The sequence below is a fragment of the Heterocephalus glaber genome, unplaced genomic scaffold (assembly GCF_053883595.1).
Source record: "Heterocephalus glaber isolate CG9 unplaced genomic scaffold, H.glaber_assembly_v1.0 deba00001532, whole genome shotgun sequence".
Taxonomy (NCBI): Eukaryota; Metazoa; Chordata; class Mammalia; order Rodentia; family Bathyergidae; genus Heterocephalus; species Heterocephalus glaber.
In genome coordinates, this window is record NW_028258330.1 from 9,650,838 (window position 1) to 9,677,661 (window position 26,824).

The 26,824-nt window shown below is 35.0% G+C and overlaps 1 protein-coding gene across 16 annotated transcripts in view; it reads left to right on the plus strand.

The window, feature by feature from the left end:
• The window catches only part of Tasp1 (taspase 1), a 408,843-nt gene that overhangs the window by 35,550 nt on the left and 346,469 nt on the right, over positions 1–26,824 (plus strand). For all 16 annotated transcript variants that reach the window (XR_015442068.1, XR_002393482.2, XM_087189061.1 and 13 more), the window contains 3 exons: positions 2,091–2,211; positions 6,024–6,108; positions 14,728–14,807. Coding sequence is in view for 14 of the 16 variants with exons in the window: in XM_087189061.1 (XP_087045187.1) it covers positions 2,091–2,211; positions 6,024–6,108; positions 14,728–14,807 (286 nt within the window). In the remaining 2 variants the exon portion in view is untranslated. The remainder of the gene's footprint in view (positions 1–2,090; positions 2,212–6,023; positions 6,109–14,727; positions 14,808–26,824) is intronic.

Below are 26,824 nucleotides of genomic sequence, written 5' to 3' on the forward strand. Positions count from 1 at the left end.
ACATTGTTTTTGTTACTTTCTACTCTGTGATTTTATTTTTAATCTTGACCTCAAATCTGATTCCTTTGCTCACATTTTAGTTACATGTTTAGAAATGCCTTGATGTTATGGCTAGTTTTTCTTGAATCTGGTAGAAATCTGGGAAACTGGAAAAAATTTGTAGATGATTTTGAGTATTTGACAATCTTTAAATTGATACAAAATTGTCTTGATTTCCTAGGTAATATTGGTCCACCTTAAAATGGATCCAAATTTCAATTTCAGGATTGGTTTAGCTTTTTGCAATGTGAGGTAGTGTTGTTAATATTAAACATATTATTTGTTTGTTTGCTTGTGGTTTTGTTTATTTTTTGGTACAAGGTCTTGCTATGTAGGTCAGGCCGGCCTTGAACTCCTGTATCCTAGGCTGGCCTTGAATGTGTGGCAATCCTGCCTCATCTTCCCAAGTGCTAAGATTATAGACATGTAGCACCACACCTGGGTGTTGTTATTTTGAGGTGGGCTTTACATCTGCACAGTTGCCCTAAGAAGTGTTCAGTCTACACTAACTCCCTATTTATTTGTTTGTTTTTTTAGACAGGGTCTCACTTTGTAGTTCAGGCTGAACTTAAACTCACTATGTATCCCAGGGTGGCTTTGAACTTGTGCAACCTCCCCCTCCATCCTACTGAGTGCTGGGATTACTGGTATGTGACACCACACCTAGCTGTTTCATTTTTAAAGGTCAAATCTTGGAACCGTGTCTCCTTGATAGTTATTTTTATAGTGAGACTTTTTATATTATTAGCTTTTCTCCATATTCTCTGGCTGGAGATCAAGTATAATACAGTCCTGAGTAGCAGGATTTGGTATACATGTAATTACAAATGGAATTGCAGGGTCAAATGGTAACTCTTAAATGTTTAACTTTTTGAGGATCCGCCAGATGTTTTCCAAGCTAGTTGCATCAGTTTACATTCCCCTCTGCAAAGTATAAGGGTTCTGATTTCCCCATATCCTTGCCAACATATGTTATTATCTAATTATAGCCATCCTTGTGGGTGTAAAGTAGTATTTCATTGTGGTTTGGATTTGCCTTTTCCTGATGACAAATGACAATGAGGATCTTTTCATGTGCTTATTGGTTATTTACATATCTTCTTTGGAGAAATCCTAATTTATATCCTTTGCCCACTTTTAAATTGTGTCTTTATTTTAGAGTAGAATTTTTTAATATATTCTGGAAAAATGTTGCTTTACATATGTTTTGCAAAAAGTTTTTCCCATTCTGTGGGTTTTTTTTCTATTTTTTTTATGATGTCCCTTTAAACACAAAAGTTCTTAATTTTTTTTGAGACAGGATCTCACTTTGTAGTTCAGGCTGGCCTTGAACTCATGGTGATCCTTCTGCCTCAGTCTTCCAAATTCTGAGATTATTTGTGTTCATCACTGCAGCTGACAAGCTTTTAGTTTTGATGAAATCTTTTCCTTCCTCTCCTCTCTCCTCCTATCCCGCCCCCTCCCCTTTTCTTTTTGCCCTAGTGGTTTTATGGTGTTTGTAACATCCCCCAGACTGATCTTAGACTGGTGATCCTCCTGCTTCAACCTCCCAAGTAGCTAGGGTAACAGGTGTATGCCACTGTGCCTGGCTAAAAAAAGCTACGTTCTATTTCTAGTTGAGGGAGTGTTTGTCCCATAAATGATGTTGAGTATTGTTAAATGGTTTCATTCTGTGTCTAATGACATCATTATGCCTTTTTCTTTTATTAATGTAGGGTATTACATTGTTTGACTTTTCAGGTACTAAACCAACCCTGCTTTTCTTGGAACCCTCTTCATGATATAGAATCCTTTTCATATTGTGATGGATTTGGTGTGCTGGTTTTTCTCTGAAGATTTTTGTCTTGATATTTGCAAGGTGTATTGATCTGTAGCTTTTTATTTTTTCTTCTCATGATAGGCTTGTCTTTTTAGGGGGCCAAGGTAGTACTGGTATCATACAATAAGTGTGGAAGTGTCTTCTCACTTAGTTTTTGGAAGAATTTATGAAGGATTGGTATTAATTCTTTAAAAAAGCTAATAGTACTTCAATTTTCATTTTTGTCTTTTAGGATTCTCCTTTTACAAATGCAGGAATGGGATCTAACCTAAATCTCTTAGGGGAAATTGAGTGTGATGCCAGCATAATGGATGGAAAATCCTTAAATTTTGGAGCAGTTGGAGCACTCAGTGGTACGTGTAAGCATTATGATATCCTATTTCTGTTCTTTGAAAAATTATGCATATTACCATTTAACACTTATAAAGATAGTTCTTGCTTGGGATAGTGTTGAAACAATTTTATTTTCCTTTTTTTGTGTGTGGTATTGAAGCCAGGGCCTTCAACTGAGCTATGTTCTCAGCATACCTGTATCCTTTTAAAAATTTTTGTTTTGACATGGGGTCTTGTTAAGTTGGTAAGTTGCCCAGGCTGGTCTTGAACTTGTGCTCCTTCTGCCTCAATCTCTCAGTGTGAAAGAACAAACGTGTGCCACTATGCATGGTTGTCTTGTAAATTTTAGCTGTAAACAACAACAAAAAAGACACTATGTCCAAGTTTTGATTAGAATTAGATCATTTTCTTCTGTCCTTTCAAGAAATTTTAGATGTTTAAATTTTGATTTAGAATATTCTATTGATTTTATAGTCTAAAATACACAAAAGTTTTTACCATGAAAATTTCTAATGATATAAAAATATTTACCTTTGAGCCTCCAAATCGTTCCTTTTCATCCCTTCCTCCCAATGGTGTTTAACCAGTAAAAGTCCAGTTCTTTTACTGTATATTTGTATAGTACATTGAGACGTAGTTTTATTTTGTGAATGTGGTTGTTTTTAAAAGAATAAATGTGTATGTTACTTTGAAAGTTTTTTCCTTTGAATAGGATATCGTCAAGATTTTTGTTCCCACACCAGTATATAAAAGATATATCTAATGTTTTATAATTCATTTAAATATATATGAAGTACACAGATTTTACATATGCAGATTTATGAATTTTTGAATGTATACAGCCATATATAACCATATAAATATGTACACCTAGATCAAGAAATTAAGTATTTTCATGTTAAGATGTAGAGCCTTTCTATACTTCCAGCACAGTCCTTTCCTCTTAGAATTGCATTAACAAATCAAGTTAATATATGTGTAATGGTTTATTTTTGTATTCTGTTATGAATGGTCTTGTAAAATGAGTTGAGCCTTTTTTTTTTATATTCTTTAAAAGGGATCGTGTGTGATTAGAATAATATTTCTTTTTAATTGTTTGGAAGAATTTTTTTATTCTGAATTAGTGGCCTTTTCTCTGTAGAAAGTTTTAAAATATGGGATTAAACATTTTGCCATTTAAGATTATGTATATATTTTTTCTCATATATACTTTTTAAGGAATATGGCTATTTCTTATGGGTTATCATTTATTTGCCAAAAGACATTTTCAGTAGCTTTCTTTATTGAATTCTAGTTTAATTTTACTGTGGTCAGAGAGGTATTGATTCAAATGCCTTGAATCTTTTGAGTCTTACTTTATGTCCCAGCTTATGGTATATTTTGATACATATTCCCTGTGAACTTCAAAACAATATATATGCTGTATGTGTTGAATGTAGTGTACTGTATCTGTCATTTAGGGTGGTTTTGTTATTTGTCCCGATCTTTTGTGTAATTTCTGACTTTTATGATATGTAAAAATGCTATGTCAGTTTTAATTTCACTATCTTTCATTATGAAATTTTATTGATATTTGTACCATTTAATATGTTAAAGGCCATTAACATTTTTGTTTCTAAATTGACTGTTCATACCTCTTACATGACTTGTCTTTTGTCTCTGTTTGTAATATTCTTTGGCAAATTTTTATTTGTCAAGCACCCTTTTGTGGCTTTTGATATTTTCCATTTTTAAAGTTTCTTTCACAATTTATAAGCACAGTCACCTACATTTTCTTCTGAGTCGAACTAGGAGACAGAAACCATACAGTAGTTTAAGCAGAAGTTTAACAACGATTTATTAAGCTGAAATAGGAGACTAATGACAGATAGAAGGAAATTGCAAAGCATATTCTAGGGCACTTGACAATATCCAAGGAAGGATAGAGTTGGAAATACTGGAACTACCATCAGAACTTACTGAAAAAGGTGTAGTTGTAGCTCATAGTTTGGCAGAGGAGTTGCTGGATTGCCTCAGTTGGAGCTGGTGCACAGTTATTGTGGTGGGACTAATGTTGAGGGGCACAGGTGAGCTTCGGCTGGCAGATGAGGTCAAGAGGCTGTGGGAATTAAACCTGTTTTGCATACGGTAAAGAGTGAGTTTTGGCTCAGTAGACAGCTGTCTCCTTGGAACACTTGCTGTGTGTGCCTGTAGGGCTGAGAATAGAGTGTGGGAATGGGGCCTGGGAATCTACAAGGTGTAGATTTCAGTCTTCTTTCTGGGGCTCTCAGCCATATTGCTGTGGCCTGAATCAGAAGCTGTTCCAAGCATATAATGACTAAATGCCAGAGAAAGCTGTATCCTGTGAGCACTTAGTGCTGGAGCGTACTTCATGCGCCAAATAGTGAAGACAAAATCATACTCTGTGGACACTTGGCCAGCAGGGCACCTTTCCTACTGCAGTGTCTCCAGTGCCCTCTACTGACAAAGCTTACCATGTACCAGCTGGCAAGAGAATCATATATAAAGGGCCCATATCCATTTTCACAGATCAGGCAACAAAGGGTGAATTTGCATTTGAGAGGGAATAATCTGATAGGTGTTACAGTTACAAAGTAGCCTGACTCCTATGGTCTTCAGTGTGTTCTTTTTACCTCTCATGTACAGTCTGTTCTGTTCCCACTCATTTGAAATATTGCCTGTATTATATTTTAATATCCCAACTAACATTTTAGCTTTATTATGTTCCATTGATATATCTGTCTACTCTTCGACCCAAACCACACTGTCTTAATTTGAGTAGCTTTGAAATGGTGTCTTTTTGTTTACTTTTTTCTTTTTTTGTGGTGGTGGTACTGGGGATTGAACCTAGGGCCTTCACACTGACTGTGTTCCCAGTCATCTCCCCACTCCCTTTTAATTTTTTTTTTTTTTTAAATTTTGAGACAGAGCCTTGCTAAGTTAAGGGCATGGTTTCTGGTATTAGCTACCTGTGTTAAAATCTCAGCTCTGTGAGTTTGGATAGGCAGCTTAATCCTCTATGCAAATGTTTCCTTGTTAATGACACAGGCTTCCTAACCATAGGTATATGATAGAAATGTATCACTTGATAGGTTGAAGAGTTTGGATCTGGGCACTTATTAGTTACTAGGTTACTTTTGCTTTCTATTATCTTCATCATCATCCTATGTGTCATTGTCATCATCCTATTTATCATTGTCATTCTGACCATGTTTGTCACACAAATACTCTCCTAGGAGTTAGTGTTTCTCCAAGATGAGCGCTGCCATCTCACTCGTACATCATGTTTTGCCCTCTGGAAATGATCAGGGTTAAACATATTTGGCCTCTTTCTCCCACTTTTTTCCAACTTGAAGGACTTTGTATTTTGTTTCTAAGTGAGATTTTAAGGTTTTGGCTTACCTTTCCCCATTAATTTTTCTCCTTATGATAAAATAGGGGCTATTTATAATTATATTTATTTTTTAATGATTATATGGTCAGTAAATGCCTGGAAAATTGTTAGATTTGATAGTGGGAGAGTGGCGTATTTTCTTCTCTATTATAAAATCTTTTAAAAGGGAACCTAATTTAAATGTGTAATATTTCAGGTTAAATCTTTGCTGTTGTAACATGTGATAAAATATGAGAATATGTTTTATATTTGTCCTTATTCAAAAATATACTCATTTTTTAATTTGACTAATTGTGATAATTTTTTATTAGCATATTTAATATCTTGAAAGAGAAGATTTCTAAGATATTTAAATTTGTTTTATTATAACAACCATACAACTGAGTGGGAAACTTAAAGATATTCTTTATTTCTTTTTCTGCCAATTTTATTATACAGGAATCAAAAACCCGGTCTCAGTTGCAAACAGACTCTTGTGTGAAGGACAGAAGGGCAAACTCTCAGCCGGCAGAATTCCTCCCTGGTAACCACTTTGTTCTTCCTGACTTTCCCTGGTTCTTTGGTCTTCGGTGCATGCAGTGTTTAAAGGCTATTTTTATCCATGGAAGGCTGATGCTGTTGGTTACACACCAGCAAAGCATGCCTTTGAGAGTAAGACATACTTTGTTCTGTGATCTTGGAATATTTTGCATACTTAATAAAGCTCCAGGTGGAATAGAATATGATAGATTAAAACAGAGAAGAGTTAATATCTGGTTTTGCAGTAGGTTATTGAAAGGTTTTTGCTATTAAGTACGTGATTGAGGTCATTTTATCACAAAACTTTGAAAGTATCTTACACATTGTAGAACAGTCTAAAGTAATCAGCTTTGGGAAGTTCTTAGAGTAAAAGTACATTGAATGTTATAAATAGCCCTGATTAACCTGTTATCTAGCACTAATAATTAACAATGTTTTGTCCATCTCATGAATCTCACCAAAAAAAGGATAAAAGATCAGTAGGATAGAATTGCAAGTGCAGAAGCATGCAATCTATAAGCGATTTCTTTTTTTAATAATGGTGTCATCTCAAATGATTGTGGGGAAAATGATCGTTTATTAAGTAAATTATGTTGGGACAATCAGCTACTTTGTGGAAAAACATTAAGTTAAATTTCTGTGTTATATCACTCTAAAAAAATATAGCCCAAACCTAAAAGCAAAAATGTATAGTATAAAATGTTGCTTGTGAAATATAAAACTGTAAACAACCTAAATGCCCATCAATGGCTAAACAAATTGCTTTCTGTTCATGTTATTAGATGTCTGGTGGCATTAAACAAAAAAGAGAATTATTTTTATATATAAAACATGGAATATATTTTATATGTAATTACATGGAATACTATTAGTATTAATTTTCTTGGTTTGCTATAACAAAATACCATAAATTTGGTTAGCTCAAATTGCAGAAATTTGTTTCTCAGAGATCTAGAGGTTGGGACAGCTAACATCAAGAGAAGGGAAGAGGGAGGGGGAGGGGGAGAGAAAGGGAGAAAGGGGAGGGAAAAGGGGCAAAGGGGAGGGAGAGGGAGAGGGAGAGACAGAAAGAGAAACTCCCTCTTTAAATGAGCATCATAATCCCATTGTGAAGGCCTGTTTTACTCACTTTCTGGTTGGTGGGACAAAATACCCGATATCTACAAGACAAAGGAGGAATTTATTTTGGCTGATAGTTTTTAGAGGTTTCAGTTTATAGGCAGCTGGCTCCAAGGCAGAAATGTATGGTGGAAAGGTCTGGCAGAGGAAAGCTCCTCATGTAACCTCACTCAATTCCTAGTAACAGTTGTCCTGGATTTAAGGTTTTCTTACTCTCTCACATTTATTCATACTGTTATACCTATAGTTTTCTAAAACTACATAAGTATGTACATAGTTGCACAAAAAAGGTTTGAAAAGAAGGTTACCAAACTTACTGTGCTTACCACAGAGGAGGAGGAAAGAGGGAATTCTGTAGACACTATTCTTTGAATTTTAAATTTTGATCTTTTCCTAGGCTAACGATAGATTGAGCCATACTTTCTGGCAACGTTGGTCAATGGCAGTAACTACCTGTCAGCCATAAGGGTAAACAGCAGATACTCTGTATAGTATTACATTGCTAAGCTGTAATATTTTGGAGATGAGGTATAGCAGATGTATTTTTAACATGATATTTTCTGTTTTGATGGGCTTATCAGGATATAAGTAACCCCACTGTAAGTTGAGGAGCATTTGTATTTGACCTCTTTTTGTAGCTCTATAATCATGCTGGATGATTTGTTTACTCTTTCATTCTTTGAATGATTTTGAAGTTTCCATTACTATGTTTTCAAGTTCATTGATTAGTTTTGTGCAATATCTAATCACTTGCAAGTAACAGCCAATTTATTTTTCTTTTCTGACATTGTAGTTTTATCTCCAAAAGGTTGATTTGCATATTTTAAAGATGTCTTTCTTGTTTCTACATTATATCTTTAATTTTCTCCCTAGCTTCTTAAATGTATGAATAGTGTTATAACAATTATTTTCAATATTTTTTTATACTAACTGTTTCAAATTTATTTCTGGGTTATTTTCATTTGAGTGATTTTCTCCTCATTTTAGGTAACATTTCCTGGTTTTTATATGCTTAGTAGTTTTTTATTGGATTTCAGACATTGTGCGTTTTATCTTTTTTGAAAGCTGTATATATATTCATTTATTTTAATAATCTTGAACTTCATCTAGGATGTGGCTAAGTTATTTAAAAACAGTTTGAGCCTTTCAGATGAGACTAGAAAAGCATTTATCCTTGAGCTAATATTGCTTTGCTATTGAGGCGAAACTCTGTGGAGTACTATCTCAGATGCAAATAGAATAATGCATTTCACTCTGGCTGCTGGGTACCAGAGCTGTCCCTAGCCCCATCTGAACTTGGGGAACTTCCTTTAGAACTGTCAAGTTGTTTGTTCCAAGGCTTTGAGTAATCTCCTCTTCCATATGCCTTGATCTCCTTTCAGTCTAAGACTGGAAGGGGAATCTCTGCAGTTCTCTTGAATCATCTATGCAGCTCTCTTTTCTCTGGTACTCTATTCTGTGAACTCTGGCCTCTTTGGCCTCTCTGGTTCCTGAAATCTCTCTTCAACTGAGGGACTGCTGAACTACTGTCCTGTGGGCTGAGGACTCTCCTTGCTATATTGAAAGTGAACCCTGTGATTGCAGTAAGGCAAGGTTTATGTTGTTTCTTTTTTCTCAAGGATGGCTATTCTCTGTTACCTAATGTCTAATGTCTAATGTTTGAAAGCTCTTGTTTTTTATATTTTATCTGTGGTTTTTGCATTTCTCCAGACAAGATGGTAAATTTATTGTTGTCTATCTTTTCCAGAAATAGAAATCTCTCACATACCTGGAAATTAGCTATATAATAATAGTATCTTAAAAACAACAAACCAAATTCTGAGTATACTAAATGAGTATAACAAAATTTAGTTTTTACTTTGAACTTATTTATACATGATTTATCAAGCTTAGTTATCTAACTTTTATAATGCTGTTAGCTAATGTTTATTGCACTTGTACATTATGGCAAATACTGTTTTTTATGGTTTGTCTGCATTAGCTCATAAAAATTATATAATTTATGAGGGTAATACACATTTTGTAGATAAAGAACATAAGTCCCAGGCTTACCTACAATTATGTTGTTAGAAATTTGTGGAGTTCATCCATATCACATTAAGAGTAATTTTTTTATACATCCATTCACTCACTTATCCATTCATTAATTTAACAAAATACATATTTTTCACTTGCTGAGTAGCGTTCATGGAGGCAGAGAAACTATAAAAGGAAACTGAAGAATTTAAAAACCAAGTGTCACCTGTTGAATAAGTAGACCATTCTCTGAGGACAGCAAGTCATTACACATAATGGGTGCTTTTCTAAGAAGCACTCATATAAAGTTCATTTATCTGTTTAGTTCATTGGGAAAGCAGAAGGTATATTCATTTGAATTGTGTCTAAAATTGTTTAGAATTTATAAAGTCTTGCTGCTTTGTTGGAAAAACTCTCAGAACTGGAGGCTGCATAGTTCATTTTACCAGTGCTTCTCTTGGCACCATTTTCTCTTGGCACTCTTTAAGTATTGATGTTTGGTCAGACTAGTGCACTATTTGATATCTTCTTAAAATTGGTGGCATTATCATCATCATAAACTGCATCATATTTTTTCATTTCTTTAACTAATCTTGCATCTTTTCCTTCATTATACTAGGATAAAATTTTGTTGGTTATTTTCATATAGAACAGGGGTTGGAAGACTTAGGCCTGTGGGCCAAATTGACTCTACTGCCTGTTTTTGTAAATAAAGTTTTCATTGGAACAAAACCCATGCTCATTTGTGTATATGTAGTTTGAGCTGATTGTATACTATAAAAGCAGTATTGAGTTCTTGCAACAGAAATATTGTAGCCCCTATAGCCGAAATGGCCTTGTATGGACAAATTTTCTTACAAATTTTGGAAATTATATTTCTCTTATTAAAAAAAGAATAACTTGGACGGCATTGTTTTATGTCTAGTTTGAATAAAATCTTAGGTACTCATTGGACATTCAAGTTTTTGAGAAATGAATTTAAGCTTTTGTGTATTTTTAATCACTATTTTGTTTATTTTATTTAATAAATTCATTCAGATTTATTCTACATTTACTGATGATATGAAAATAAAAGTTAAAAACCTAAGGGTTAAAACAATATAAGTAACTTATGAATTAATCAGAAAATATGGCTTAATCAGAAAATAGTTGGATTAAACTTCAACCAATTAGTAAAATTTAAAAAAAAAAAATTCAAATAATAATAGTGATCTTTTATAAGGCAATCAGGGAAATGTGAACTTTGGATATTTTTTATGCTAAGGATTTGTTGATCTAATTTTTTGATGTGTTAATTATTGTTACATTTTTTAAAGAATCATTTTTGGAGATTCATCCTAGGATATTTATAGTTGAAATTATATCTCATATTTGCTTCAAAATAATCTCAGAAGGGGTATACATGAGTGAGATTAGCAATGTACTGGTAGTACTAGTAGTTGTTAAAGCAGAGTGATGATCTGTTGGGTTTAGTATCTTATTCTATGTACGATTATTGCTACAGTACAATTGGACTCTAAAACGAAATACCATAGGTTGGGTAGTTTATAAACAACAGCATTTTATTTCTTCCAGTTCTGAAGGCCAAGAAGTTCCAGAGGCAGCAGGTTTGGTGTTTGTTGAGGGCTGTGTCCTCCTGTATGGTGCCGTCCTGCTGAGCACTCACATGAGTTGAGGAGCCACCCAGGGCCCTCTAACATATTCATGTGAGGGCTCTGCCTTCTTGACCCAAACACCTCTCTAGTGCCGTGGTGTTAGGATCCATTAAACTAGGAATTTTTGGTGGAGGGACACAGACATTCACACATAGCAGTTGTATACTTTTGAAAATCTCTGTGATAAAAAATTTAAGAGTTGTATTCTTATTTAATTTGACTGTATATTATTTCTGAATATAGGAAGTTCTACTTTATTTGTATTTTATATGTTAATAAGCTTTCAAGAGCCTAAGTTGTCTTCTTTAATTTTATATATTTATATATTTATGGTAAGTGATAGGTAAAATAGAAATGTGTTGAAGTTCAAAGAAATAGATATTTTTTCTTCTGTATCTTATTCAGAATTAATTAACTAATTATTTTTGTTTTTTCGTTTTTGTTTGGTACTGGGGATCGAACTCAGGACCTTGTGCTTACAAGGCAGGGAGCAGAACCACTGAGCTAAATCCCCGGGCATTTTTTTGGTTTCCTGAGAAGAGTCTTACTCTGTAATTCACTCACTATGCAGCCTAGGTTGGCCTCAAACCCATGGTGATCCTCCTGCCTCTGCCTCTTGAGTGCTGGCATTACAGGCATGCACCACCTAGTCCAACTCAGAATAATGTATTTTGATCTTTGATCGCTGAGGATCCTTTAGAGGTTTCTGAATCATCACATTGTAATTCAGGCCACCATTTTTGGCCAGGTGGTCCATTCCACATTTTTTTCTCTGTGAACACATGTAGCTCAGGTTATTGAGAGTGTCAGTCACTGCATCTCAGTGCTAGTCTCAGCAGAGTATTGTTGCTTTGATTTATGATACTCTAGACCTACTTTAGTGTAAATTAAAATGGGTGTAACACAAGGAAAATGCTAGTCTTTAAGATAAGAAAGTTGATTTTGTTAGCATCTTGCTAGTGTTTATTTTCATTATGCTTCAGGCATTGTTATGCTTCGGGCATTGTTCTAGTTTGAGAGTCATTGATTAAAAAAACAAAAGATTTGCTACCCTTATGAAGCTAACAGTATGTAAGAGGGTGACACAAATAAATCAGTAAAAATGATACATAAATTACAAATTATAATAATGTATTAGAAAGTGGAAAAAATATAAAAAGAGGAGGATGAGGGGATTGGAATTTATGAGTAGGAAAAAGTGCAGTGTGTTGGGATGTATTTTTATTTTTTATTTTCATTTTTCATTCATGATTAACATGCAATAATTATAATGTAGTAAGGTGAAGTGTGATATTCCAACACGTGTATACAGTGTGTACTGATCATTTCAAAGTAGGATGCATTTTTCAAAGGTCTCATCAAGGAAGAATATTTGAGCAGATGAGGGAATTTCCCATTTGGGAAGCAGGAGAAGAGCCAGACAGAGGGAACTGTTAGGGTGAAGTCTGTGAGGCACCTGCCTCCTTGGATTATTTGTGGTTTTACAGAAGATTAGAATAGAATTTGCAGGGAGTCAAGAGGCATAAGAGATGAGACAGGGAGAGAGGGAGAATCTGTTCACTTGGGAGCTTATAGATTTCTTTCAAAGATACCAATATTTATATTAGTCCTCACATGAAGTTTTGTGGGGTTTTGAGAAGAAAATGACATTATTTGATTTGTGTTTTGCAAAAGATTTCAATGGATTGTGTGTTGAGAATTGACCGGAATGGGGTTGGTTGGGGGACAAGGCCAGCCTAGAAGTAGAGAGGCCCTTGCTGCAATGCAGGTGTCTTCTGATTGTGGTTCAGACGACAGTGGTAGGGAGTGGGGATGGTGAGAAGTGGGCAGATTCCAGGTATATTGTAAAGTCCATGCAATTTTCTAATGGATTTTGATGAACTGTCTTTAAAAGGTTTCTCTTTAGAGGGTCAGAAAAAACCTTGAGAGAAATGTAAATTGGCACTGCATTTAATGTTGTGGAAAGTGATTTTCCCCCTACCTATTAATATAATTTTTAGCAAAAGTTTATACTAAAATAATATTAAAAGCAGTTATATGATATTTTGTGTGTTGATGAGCTACTACCAATAATTTTTTGATAGTAAGGAAAGGTCACATATTTTGAATGCTTTTCCATAAAATGACATCCAAGTATTTACCTTCCTATAAATATTTTCAAATGCCCAAAATATATGGAAACTTGCATAATAGATTGCAGAAAATTGATTGTGTTTATAATAAAACGTATGAGTGATGAAGGACTGAAAAATGAAGCTAGTGCCATGTTGTAAAATGCCACTTATTCCGGATGCTGGGACTGAACCCAAAAGTGACCAGTGGAGTGCTAAGAGTGCTAGAGCCAGCTCAGATCTTCTGTCTTGATCATTTAGATTACTATTTCAGCTTCTCTTTTACATCTTCACATTAAGATGTTGTTTTATCGAGTTCTTTTTCTAGAAGAAGAAAGTGCTAACAATGCTGCCAGGAAAGCTCAAATCTACATCTGTGGTCCTCTTATTATTCTAACATTTGAACTTTATAAGAGAGCTTTTCTTTGCAGTGATCTTCATTTGGGAAAACTGCTTTCTATTCTCAGAATCCTTTAGAATTTTTAAAAATAGAGATTTAAAGAGGTAAAATTGATTATTCTTATTGGCCCTATCTCCTCTGTTTTCAATGCTTCACTTTTATTAGGCCATGTGCAATGGTACATGCCTGTCAATCCCAGCTACTCAGGAGGCTGAGGCAGAAGGATTCCAAGTTAGAGGGCAGGCTGGGCCAGTTTTACTGAGAAGACCCTGTTTAAAAAATTTTTACATAAAGGACTTGAAAGTAGTTCAGTGGTAGAGTACCCTTGGGTTTGATCCTTTGTACTGTCAAAAAAGAAAAAGGAGAAAAAGAAAAGTTACTGTGATTAACCATTTAATTTCTTGTTGGAACCATTTGGATATGTTTCTGAGCGTCTGATTAGATTTTGTTTTGCCAGTCTGTTACTTGTTTTACTAACAATCAAATCTTAAGTATGTATTACTCTTGAGTTTTTAGTGTTGGAATGATTAGTAAAACAGAAACAAAAAATACAGAGTAAGAAACTAACAAGCAGACAGAAACAAAAAGTACAGAATGAGAAATTAACAGGCATAAGTTCAAGGAATCTATTAATAGCTGGCTGAGATCTTTAAGAAGTTGGCCACAGAAGAAGATGAAGTGCTTGTTATAGTCACTACTTTCTATTACTGTCTATTTAGTCAAATTACTTAGGGGGTGGGGTAGTTATCCTGAATGCTATTTGAAATCTTTGAAAATGAGTCTTTCATTGTATTATTCACTTTGTTATGTTAAAACTTTCAGTTTAGGGCTTAACAATTACTTTTAGTACATATCACAGTACTTTACTCATCATAATAAAAATGATTCTGAAGGTTATATATGTATTTTTGTTTCATTGAGACTTAGAAATTTAAGACATCTCATTGTATTTGGGCCTCTCTACTAGACAAGAACACCAAATCAGAACACATTCACTGAATCTTAGATTCCTAACTTCTTGAAATGGATCTTTTCAAACAAACTCAGAACCATGTTGATCCAAGATAAATCTTCATATTTTCCACTGGGAAGTCAACTGTTTTTTACTGCGTTGATTTTTCCCTATTTTTATTTGTTATTCCAAATGAGTAAAAATTTAAAAGAAATTTTGAGCATGTAGCTATCTTATTATTTTGAGCTAACTCTAGAATTATGTCTGTATACAGGACTTTTTTCAATTGCCATACAATATTACTTTATTACATTGTAGAATATGTAGAAGATGACATGCATTTTTAAAAGAATAATTTTTCTGTTGTTAGTTTTTTAGTTGGAGAAGGAGCCTACAGATGGGCACTAGATCATGGAATTCCCTCTTGCCCTCCTAACATCATGACTACAAGTGAGTAAAAACTTCAAAAACTAAACTGTGTGACCACACACACCTGGAAGTGTTGCATTGTCTCTCATATGACCCATATAGTATAGACATTTAAGGAAGAATGCTTATACTGTATGTTGAAATATTTATAGTTAAAAGATACATCAAAAGTTATTTGACTTTTAAGCCATCTTTATATTCCTGAGGCTTCCCCATTGCTTTTGCAGAACTATTGCTAAGAGATACTTTTAGGTTACTTAAAATAATTACTACTGATAAAACCATAGTACCACCCAAGGAGGGAGAGAAGGAGAGATAGAGGGGAAAGAAGAGAGGGAGAGAACATATATTAACATTTAATTGTGCTTGAGCTGTAGAAGGACTTTTTATGTACAAGTGCAAGGAAAGGAAAAAGAAAGCTGTGCTACATAAAACTGAAAAATTTTTTTACAGATATGACAAAAGGATATATATCTTTATGAAGAAGTTTAGTGAGCATTAATTAGATTTTAAAACTCTTTGAAAAAATCCTGTGTCCCACAAAGGAATGTGGGTAAATTATCATATATTCTCACAATGAAACGTTACAACGTAACTACAAATTGTTGTGAATACTAATGTATGATAGTGAATTTAATAATGATTTTGAAAAAAATGGAAATGATGTTATAAATATGGGTGGATGTGTATCATCTATTTAAAAAAAGAAAATAACTACATATTTGTATACAATGTAATAATTGCTTTTAAAATTAAAGATTTTTATCAAAGTAATCTGAATCTAACTTAATCAAATGAAAAAATGAATCATTAACTAAGAAAAATGAATAGAAAATACATGTGTAAAAAGTATAAAATACCAAGTATAAAATAAGACTCAGCTCTAACAAACATGTTCAAAATGAATATATTGTATCTAAAAGTTATAAGGAAGTTGGAGAGAAGAAAACTATGTGAGCAACAGTGAAACAGGAATAAGAGAGTTCCTAGCGCTCAGAGCCCCTGTCATTCATTCTGTCTTACAATCTCTCTAGTGGAATTCATTTTTGAGTTTATACATCAGGTGAGCAGATCCAGTCATCTGCCAGTCCGTTGCTTTTTTGCAGGGAGATGCTGCTACCTGACACTTTCCAGTCCAGTCTCCTTAGGTCTGCTGTAGAGCGATCAGCTCTGGACTTCACCTTACTTCACCTTGGGCTTCCATTTGCTTCTCTCCAGTGTCAAATTTTGTTCCTGTATCTCTTGTGTTTTTCTTTCTTGTTTTATTTCCATGTGAGACTGGAAATGATTTTCCCTTAGGTTTTAAAAGAAATGATTTTCTTTTTTTTTGTTTTATTAAATTCTTTTATTGGTACATTGTAGGTATACAACACAATTACATTTCTCATTGGGAATTGTACCATTACATAATGCATCTTGGTTCTTATTTTTTCCCCCTTCCTAGCTCTCCCTTCACTCCCTCCACCCTTCCCTATTTACAAAGACTTTATTTCCATTTTTTCCATTTCTCATCATTTTTCCTTTCCCTTCTTTCCTTTCCCCTGCCCCTCCCACTACCCCTACCCCTTTGGACCTTTTCTTCCTATTTTGCATTATCGATTATTCATTCTAATCATTGGTACATTTTAGGTATACAATATAATGACATTCATCATTGGAAATTTGCACCTTTACATAATCTCTCTTGGTTCTTATTTTTCACCCTTGCCCAGCCCTCCCTTCAACCCCTCCATTCCTCCCTATTTACAAAGATTTTGTTCCTATTTTTCCATTTTCTCATATTAATCCCATTCCCTTCTATCCTTTCCCCTAGCCCTCCCACTTCCTTCCCCTTTGCCCCTTTTCTTCCTATTTCACATTACCTATTATACATTTAGTCCTTATTTACACTTTGTTTCTCACACCAGAGAAACTATTCGGAATTTATTCATGTGTGTCCTATTTATTTCATTTAACAGTATTGCCTCGATGTGTATCCACTTAGCTATAAATGTCTCTAATTTCTCATTTTTTATGGCTGAGTAGTACTCCATTTTATTAAAAAACCACATTTTCTTTATCCAGTTTCCAGTTGATGGACATTTGGGCTGTTTCCAAGTTTTAGCTATTACAAACTGTGCTGCTATGAACATGGGCGCACATATATCACTGTGGTATGATTCTTTTAATTCTTTGGGGAAGATCCCCAGCAGTGGAACAGCAGGGTCAAATGGGACTTCCAGTCCTAGTTCTTTGAGGTATCTCCATACTGATTTCCACAGTGGTTGCATCAGTCTACACTCCCACCAGCAGTGGAGCAGGGCTCCTCTTTCCCCACAGCCCCATCAGCATTTGTTATTGATTGATTTCATGATAGCAGCCATTCTTTCTGGAGTGAAGTGGAATCTCAGCGTTGTTTTTATTTGCATCTCTCGAATGACCAGTGATGTTGAACATTTTTTCATGTATTTATTTGCTATTTCTACTTCTTTGTCTGAGAAATGTCTGTTCATTTCAGATGGCCATTTTTGGATTGGGTCTTTAAATTGGGGAGGTCTGATCTTTTTAAGTTCTTTATAGATTTGAGATAGTAGACCTTTGTCTGAGGAAGAGCAGGTGAAGATTTTTTCCCACATTGTGGGTTGTCTCTTCACACTGCTGATACTTTCTCTTGCTGTGCAGAAGCCTTTTAATAAGAAGAGATCCCACGTGTTGAATGTTTGTGTTAGTTCACGGGCAACTGAGGTTTTGTTCATAAAATCTTTTCCTACACCGATGTCTTCAAGGGTTCTACCTAACCTCTGTTCCAACTGGTTCAGAGTTTCTATTTTAATATTTAGATCTTTAATCCATTTTGATTTTAGTTTAGTGCATGGTGAGAGATACAGGTCTAGTTTTAATCTTTGGCAAGTTGAAGCCCAATTTTTCCAGCACCATTTATTAAAGAGGCTATCTTACCTCCAGTGAGGGTGTTTGGCTCCTTTGTCGAACATGAGGTAGGTGAGTGTGTCTGGCATTGTTTCTGCATCTTCTAATCTGTTCCACTGGTCCTCAGGTCTGTTTCTTTGCCAGTACCATGCTGTTTTTATCACAGTAGCTTTGTAGTAGAGTTGCAGGTTGGGGATTGTGATACCCCCTGCCCTGTCTCTGTTACCTAGAATTGCTTTTGCTATTCTGGGTCTCTTCTTGTTCCAAATGAATTTTTGGATTGTTTTCTCAAGGTCTATGAAGTATGCTGGTGGGATCTCAATTGGAATTGCATTAAATCTATATAGCAGTTTTGGAAGTATGGCCATTTTCACTATATTAATGCTTCCTACCTAGGAGCAGGGGATATCTGTCCATTTTCTGATATCATCTTCAATCTCTCTTTTCAGAGTGCCATAGTTTTCAGAGAAGAGGTCTTTGATTTCTTTTGTTAGGATGATTCCTAGGTATTTCAGTTTTTTGGATGCTATTGTGAAAGGAATTATTTGCCCTATTTCTCTCTCAGTGAGTCTGTCATTCGTGTAGAGGAAAGCTATTGATTTTTGTGTGTTGACCTTGTAACCAGCTACTTGACTGAATTTGGTTATTAAGTGTAGAAGACTTTTGGTGGAGTTCTTGGGGTCTAATATATATAGAGTATCATGTCATCTGCAAATAATGACAATTTGACTTCTTCATTACCTATTTTTATTCCTTTTATTTCTTTCTCTTGTCTAATTGCTATGGCTAATGTTTCCAGAACTATATTGAACAAGAGTGGTGATAGTGGACATCGTTGTCTTGTTCCTGATTTTAGTGTGAAGGATTTCAGTTTGTGACCATTTAGTATGATATTGGCTGTTGGTTTTTCATAGATGGCTTCTATCGGATTGAGGTAGAGACCATGTATTCCAATTTTTTGTAGGGTTTTTATCATAAATGCATGTTGGATTTTGTCAAATGCTTTTTCTGCATCTATGGTGATAATCACATGGTTTTTGTCCTTGGCTCTTTTGGTATAGTGTATTACATTGATTGATTTGTGTATATTGAACCATCCCTGCATCCCTGGGATGAATCCCACTTGATCAGGGTGTATGATCTTGATGATCTTCTGCATTCTGTTTGCCATTATCTTATTAAGGATTTTTGCATCTATGTTCATTAGTGAGATTGGCCTATAGTTCTCTTTTTCAGTTGGGTCTTTCTCTGCTTTGGGGATCAAGCTGATGCTTGCTTCTAGGAATGAATTTGGGAGTATTGCTTCCCTTTCAATGTCATTGAAGAGTTTAAACAGTAGTGGCAGCAGTTCCTCCCTAAATGTCTTGTAGAATTCAGCAGTGAAGCCATCAGGGCCCAGGCTTTTCTTAGTTGATAAGTTTTTAATTACATTTTCAATTTCATTGGTTGATATTGGGTTGTTCAGAGTTTTTAGGTCTTCTTCGTTCAACTTTGGTAATTCATATGTATCTAGGAATGTGTCCATTTCTTCTGTGTTGTCCATCTTATTGGAGTATAGGTTCTGGAAGTAGGTATGGATGATCCTCTGTATTTCTGCTGGGTCTGTTGTAATTTCACCCTTTTCATTCCTAATTGCATGGCTTTGGGCCTTTTCTTTCCTTTTTCTGACAAGGTTGGCTAAAGGTTTGTCAATTTTGTTGATTCTTTCAACGAACCAACTCTTGGCTTCATTGATTTTTTTTGTATTGTTCTCTTAGTCTCCATTGCATTGATTTCTCCTCTGATCTTTATAATTTCTTCCCTTGTATGCGCTTTGTGGTTGTCCTGCTCTTCTTTTTCTAGAAGCTTGAGGTTCAGCATCAGGTTGTTTAATTGGGCTCGTTCTGTTTTCCTAATATGCCTATTCACTGCTATGAATTTCCCTCTTAAGACTGCTTTCCTTGTGTCCCATAGATTCCGATATGTTGTATTGTCATTGTCATTTAATTGAAGGAACTGTCTGATTTCTTTTTAATTTCCTCTGTGACCCATTGGTTATTCAGAAGTGTGTTGTTCAATTTCCACATGTTTATGAAATTTTTTGAGTTTCTTTTGCTATGGATCTCCAATTTCCTTGCACTATGGTCTGATAATATACAGGGGATAACTTCATTTCCTTTGCACTTACTTAAACATGTTCTATGTGTGAGTATGTGGTCTGTTTTGGACAATGACCCTTGTACAGCTGAGAAGAATGTATATTCAGATTTTGTGAGTGGAAGACTCTGTAAACATCTGTTAAGTTCATTTGTTCAAGAGTTCGATTGAGTTCTAGTATTTCGTTACGTATTTTTAGTCTAGTTGATCTATCTATTTGTGACAGTGGGGTGTTGAGGTCCCCCACTACAATTGTATTAGTGTATATATGACTTTTCATGTCCGTTAGTATTTGTTTTATATAGTTGGATACACTAGTGTTTGGTGCATAGATATTTATGATTGTCATCTCTTCCTCTTGGATTGTTCCCTTTACAAGGATGTAGTGTCCTTCTTTGTCTCTCTTAATCAGTGTTGGTTTGAAATCTACTTGATCTTCAAAGAGGATAGCTCCTCCTGCTTTTTTTTGGGTTCCCGTCACTTGGAGTATTGTTTTCCACCCTTTAACTTTCAGTCTGTGAGTTTCCTTTTGAATTAAGTGTGTTTTTTGTATGCAGCATATTGTTGGATTTTGCTTCTTGACCCATTCTGCCAGTCTATTTCTTTTGATTGGTGAATTGAGACCATTAACATTGATGGTTATAACTGAAACATATTGACTTGTCATTGCCATGAGTTTTTCTTTTTGTTGGGTTCTCCCCCTTTCCATTTAATTTCTTGTCATGCCAGATGGGTTCATTCTGCTTTGCTTCCTGGGGTTGTGATCCTCAATGTCTGTTCCTAGGACATTGTGTAAAATTCTTTAAGAAATTATTTTCTTATCATCTGGTTTCTAGACTTGATATTATGCAAGTCACCTAGTTTTTGTGGTATATTTTGTCTCTAGAAGGAAGCTCTTAATTCCCATGTTTTGGTTATTGCGTGAGACATTTTGGGATTTTTTTCCTCATCTTTTGTTGAATATTCATTTTGTAATTTCAGCTTGGAAATCCATGTGCTTTAGTTTTGGGGAAATTAAACAACTTATGGGGTAATTTCCTCCTCCATATTTTTTCTATTTTAAATTTTCTATTAATTAAATATTTGATCTTTTGCTTTAGTCCTCTGTATCTGTCTCAAATATTACTTTTTCTCCTTTCCAAACCCATCTTTTCTCTGCTTTCTGAGTTTTTTCTCTTTTGTCTCTCAAACCATCTACTTTTGATTAATTTATAATTTTAGCCTATATTTATTAGATTTCTAGAGCTCCATCTCTGATTATTATTATTATTTTAAGTAGAATCCTGTTTTTGTTTCAAGAGTGCAGTAGTTTTGCTTATCCTCCTTAGGATATCATGGCTTGCTGTTTGTTCTTATCTACTGATACTACATCCTTTTACTTGTTTTCATTTGTTGCGGACTCTTAATACACCTTGCAAAGTTTTTCAGCTATCTAGTGGCCCTAGCTTTTCATATTCATGAGTGAGGAATTTAAGAGCCATTGTCAAGCTTTGTGTGTGAGTGCGGGCCTTACTGACCTCAAGGTGGGTTTGATCTGGCTTTTACTCCAGTGCCTGACATCTGCCCCCATCAGTGCCTGATGTCCTTAACTAATTTGAAGTTCATCTGGTTCAGGCTCTCCAAAGAGTAAACCTTATGTATTCTTCTATAAACATGAAGAGGGGATTTGGGAAGAGCAGTCCCCTATTGTTAGTTTCTCCCAGTTCTTCTGTTTTTAGTTCAAATCTAGCTTTCAGAGCTAAATTAGATTATAGACATGCACTACCATTCCCGGCTTAGTGTTCCAATGTTTTATTAAGAGTATTTGTATAAAAAGGTGTTATAAAATGATTATTACTAGATTCTGTAGGGTAACAAAAATATTTTTGATTACACATTAATCTTTTATGTTTGTAACAATAAAAGCATAATATACTGTAGATACCTTATAGCTTAAATAACCTATTAGCAAGAATTGTTCCCTGAATGAATAAAATATCTGAAATTTAAAGGATACATGAATGTGCTTTTTGGAAAAAGAATAATATTGACCTATAGTGAATCTAAAAAAAGAAATGACAACTATTATGCAGATTTTAAAAAATAAAAACAAATACCATACTATATTAGGCCACTTGCCTTATCAGTAAAAATTGGTGTATTGGTATTCATCAATGATATACTTTATTCTAGATAAACTTTTTTTTTTTTTGGTACCAGGGATTGAACTTGGGTCCTTATGCTTATGGGGCAGGTGGCGGAATCACTGAGCTAAATCCCCGGCCCTAGATAACCTTTTTGAGGAGCATAATTTTTGGGTTTTTTACCTTCTGGAATTTCCCAAGGATTTTAGAATGTCCTTATAATATTGATCCTAAATGAACTGGTGACACTAAACTTTTTCACACATATTCAATATTTTATTCCTTTATATAGATTTGAATTTCTAGTTCACATCATTCCTTTCAACCTGGAATTCTTTTCTGATGGTGTTGGGTGTGCTGGTAAAAACTTCTCTGTTTTCATTCTTTGAAAAAAATCTTTATTTTGCCTTTACTTGTAAAATGTAATTTATCTTAGATGTAGATTTAAAGGATGGTAAATATTTTTCTGTTAGCATTTTTCCCACATTTTTTATTGTAATAAAATATATATTAAAGATTTATGATTTTAACCATTTTTAAGCATACCATTGAGTTGTACTAAGTACATGATGTGATCAAAATGCACAGTAAATCATTACAATAAAAGATATATTGCCATTAATCCCCATTAAAATGAGCCCCCTCAGTTCAAACACATTTATTCTTGCCACTTTATAAAGCAGTTCTGAAAGTTCTCTTTCTTGAGTTCCTAGATATGATGTGATTAAAAAATACAGTAAATGCTGCTACTGAGTGCTACTAAGGGAAAGGCAGGTTCATAAAGGCATTCTGATGTCCCCTTATCCTAAATCCTGTCCATAGTGCCTAGTGTGCAACTTCTGGCTCTTCCCCAAAGTCAAAATGACCATAAAATGTAAACATTTTGAATTGATTCACAACATTGAGGCAACCATGACAGCACAACTAAAGAGTACTTTGAGAGAGATTAATGGAAGCATGTCTTTTACTGTGATAATTTAAAAGAATTTAAACCAACAACATATTTTTCAGTCATACCTCATATTCAGTGTTGTGTAGCCATCGCTACTATCCATTTCCACAATGTTTTCGTCATCCCAAATGGAACTTTGAACAGTTACTACCTATTCCTCTCCTGTTAGTACCTGCTGATCTCTATTCTATTTTCTGTCTCTCTAAATTTGCCTATTCTAGGTATCATATTATAATTAAAATCGTATAATATTTTTCCCTTTGTGTCCAGCTTATTTTGCTTGGCATAATACCTTCAAGGTTCATCTATGTTGTTGTAGTGTGTATCAGAAATTCCTTCCTTTTTATGCCTAAATAATATTCTACTGTGTTCTCTTAGACTTTAAAGATGTTGGGGGGATTCCATTGTTGCTTACAGAAGTCAACCATTGTTCTTATCATTGCTTTCCCGTTTCTAATTCCTTCCCTGTATATAATGACTGACTGCTTTTAAGAACTATTTTTCTCAAATGTACATATGCCTTGAGTTCAGTCACTTCTCCTCTTCCCTCTCTTCCTCCTCCTCCTCTTTTTACTACTACACTTCCTCCTCCTCCTCACGTGCACATACACACACTCACACACACATACACTCACACTATCTTTGGTTTTCAGCAGTTGAACTGTGATATGCATAGGTGTAATGTAGTGAATAGTTTATGCTGGATCTATAGTTAGTGTTTGTAATCAGTCTTGGAAAAGTTTCTTCAGATACTGTGTGTTCTGTGCCCCATGCCTACCATCATCTATTTCTGGGATTTGAATTACATATATTAAAGTATTTGATACTGTCATATGTTTTTTAAATTCTTTTTTTGCCAGTCAGAATATCTTTTATTCCTTTTTTTTTGTGCACATATATATGGTCTCTTTAGGAAAATATCACAAGGGTTTCATTTTTTGTTTTGAGATAATTCTAAATTCTAATTAAGTTGTAAGAAATAATATAGAGAGACCCCATGTTTCCCTCCATGACTGTTTTTTCTTTGTTAGTCTAGGTAAAGGCTTACTGATTTTATTTACCTTTTCACAAAACTAAATTTTTATTTTATTGATCATTTGTGATTTATTTTTTTAGTCTCATTTAATTCTCTTTATTATTCCTTTCATTTTATTAATTTCAGGTTTGATTTGTTCTTGGTTTTCTAGCACCTGGAGATGGATTATTATTTTGTTTATTTGAAATATTTAATGTGGAAATTTATTACTGTAAGCTTTTTTCTTAGTTTTTTCTTCATTATGCTGTAGGGTTTTTTTTGGGGGGGGTGCCAGGTATCAAACTCGGGACTTTGTGCTTGTGAGGCGGGCAGCGGAACCACTGAGCTAAATCCCTGGCCCTGTTGAAGCTTTTAATTGTATTGTTATAATATTAATTAAACTCTTTAGCTCCAAAATTTCTGTTTGTTTTCAATGGTTTTTACTTTATAGTTTAACTTCTCATGCAGATCATGAATTGTTTTCCTCATTTAGTTGAATTGTCTGTAGTCTGTATCACATCTCACTGTTCATTTGGATCATGTTTTAGATTCCTTTTAATTAATTTCATACATTTCCTTTACATTTGTGTCTTTCTAGAGAAACTGTAAGGTGTTGTGCTTCCTTGCTTTTTCAAGCTTCTTGTGCCCCTTCATTGATGTCTGTCTTGTATAACAGTTGCCTCTTCCAATTTTCTGGAGTAGTTTTCATCTCAACAGATCTTATCTTACCTTCCCTCCCCTCCCCTCCCCTCCCCTCTCCTCCCCTCCCCTCCCCTCTCCTCTCCCTTCCTCCCTTCCTTCCTTCCAAGATGGGCCATAGTGTATCAGTTGGGCAGGTGCTTTGGTTTAGGTTCTGAATATGCACAGAAATATAGTTTCCCTATGATTTCTTCAGTTGTAGTCAGCGTCATTGGTGTTTGTGAGTACCTCAGTGGTTTAGAGTGCAGGTGTTTGTGGGGACAGAAGTGTTTCTAGGCCATCAGGGATGAATGACCTCAGGTCCCATGAAGGTGAGTTTTGATGGCAGTGGCACCAGCTGTAATCCAGAGCCATGGGCTGGCCAGGTGTGGTGGCACACACTTGTAATTCCAGCACTTGGGAGGCTGAGGCAGGAGGATTGCTGTGAGTTCAAGGCCAGCCTAAACTAATAGTGAGACCTTGTCTCAACCCCCCCCCCCAACAAAAAACAAAAAACAAACCCAACCATCCAAACAAAAAAACAAAACCAGAGCTATGGGCTGTGGAGGTAATATCCTGAGGTTCTGTGGGGGAAAAGTGCTGATGGTGGTGTCACCAGCAGTGGGAGCTGTGATACTAAGGGTGTAGGTCTTGAAAGGTCCATCCTCAGGCTGCACAGCATAATAAGTATTAATGGCACTGGAGGTGTCTGCGACACTGGGGATATTGTCTGTGACGGGTGTCTTGGGATGGGTCACTTGAGTTTTTCTACTTGGCCTTTGTTGATCCTTTTGGATATTTATATTGATGACTTCCATCAAATTTAGCAAGTTTTCAGTAGTTTTTTTCTTGAAATTTATTTATTCATTCTTCCTTCTCCTTCTGAGATTCTGCAACGTGTAATCTTGCAAATCTGTGCAAGCGCCCCTAGCAGACCAAAAGTTTTCTAAGACTTCTTTTTTCTTTCCAATCCTTTTCTCTTCCTCCCCCTCTTATACTCTACTATGATCTAGGACAGTCTTGCCTGCATATAGTTCCTACTAGGCTAGATAGAGGTGGACTTACTGAGTTCTAGATCAGTCATTCTGAGGGTAATACTGTAAGGGTTCTAGTTCACAGCTTATGGTGGAATGTCCGCTATAAAACTCTCTGCCTTTAATGTGTCTTGAACTTGACTTTTACTTCTTGATATTTAATGAAACACAAGTGTGCCAGTGTTGGCAAATGCTTACAGTGCTTCAGTCCTTGGTTTAAGCCTCGCCTTCCCCAGATTTTAGCTGGATCCTTTTATAAGGCTTATAATACCTTAAAGGTAGTATTTTTCTTATTTTATCCACCATTATAAATAACATACAGAGGGACAATTATTCTGAACAATTTAGTCTGCTGTTATAAGGAAACTTAATCTCTTTGAGTGTTATGCTCTATTTTATAATTTCTCTTATTGGGTATTAAAATCTGTATATCAAACTTAAAACTTTTGCTATAATAATTACCAAATGTAATATTCTATATTTATATGTAATTACAGAATATTACTTTATAATGTATACTACATAAAATATAATATTCCATAATTTTAACAAAACAATGAATTACATAGAATAGTGTTCTATAGTCATAGTTTGAAGCCTATTTGCCTTTTCAAATCTGTCTGGTCATTTTATTATCTTTTGTTCCTTAGCCATACTTTCCAGCATCTTCCTTTTATTTCTCATATCTTACATTTCTACCTGATGTCTTAGTTACTTTCTCATGGCTGGGACAAAATCCCTTACAACCAAAGTTAAAGGAAGAAAGGTTTATTTCAGCTCATAGTTTGTAGAGGTTTCAGTCCATAATTGGCTGGCTCCAAGGCAGAGTGGATGGCAGAGGAGCATTGTGGAGGAGAAACAGTTCATGGCAGGCAGAAGAAAGCAAAAGCAAACAAGACACAAATGACAGGCCTTGTTCTTTCCCTTGTATCTTATCCAGGCTACTTGCCCTTCGAGCGGGTAGCATGCACACCCTTAATCTAGGATCCTTAAGTGTAGCATTGCATAAATCAATCCCAGTGCCACACACACTAGATCCTGCCACCTCTGAAAAACTCCACCTGTGACCACATAAAGCTTTGGGGAGACATCTAGATACAAGCCGTAACATTTGATTATCATAATATCTAAGGTATTTGCAAATTTAGTTTGTACTTTTGGATATTTGGCTGACTTATTCTTGTTGGCTTATT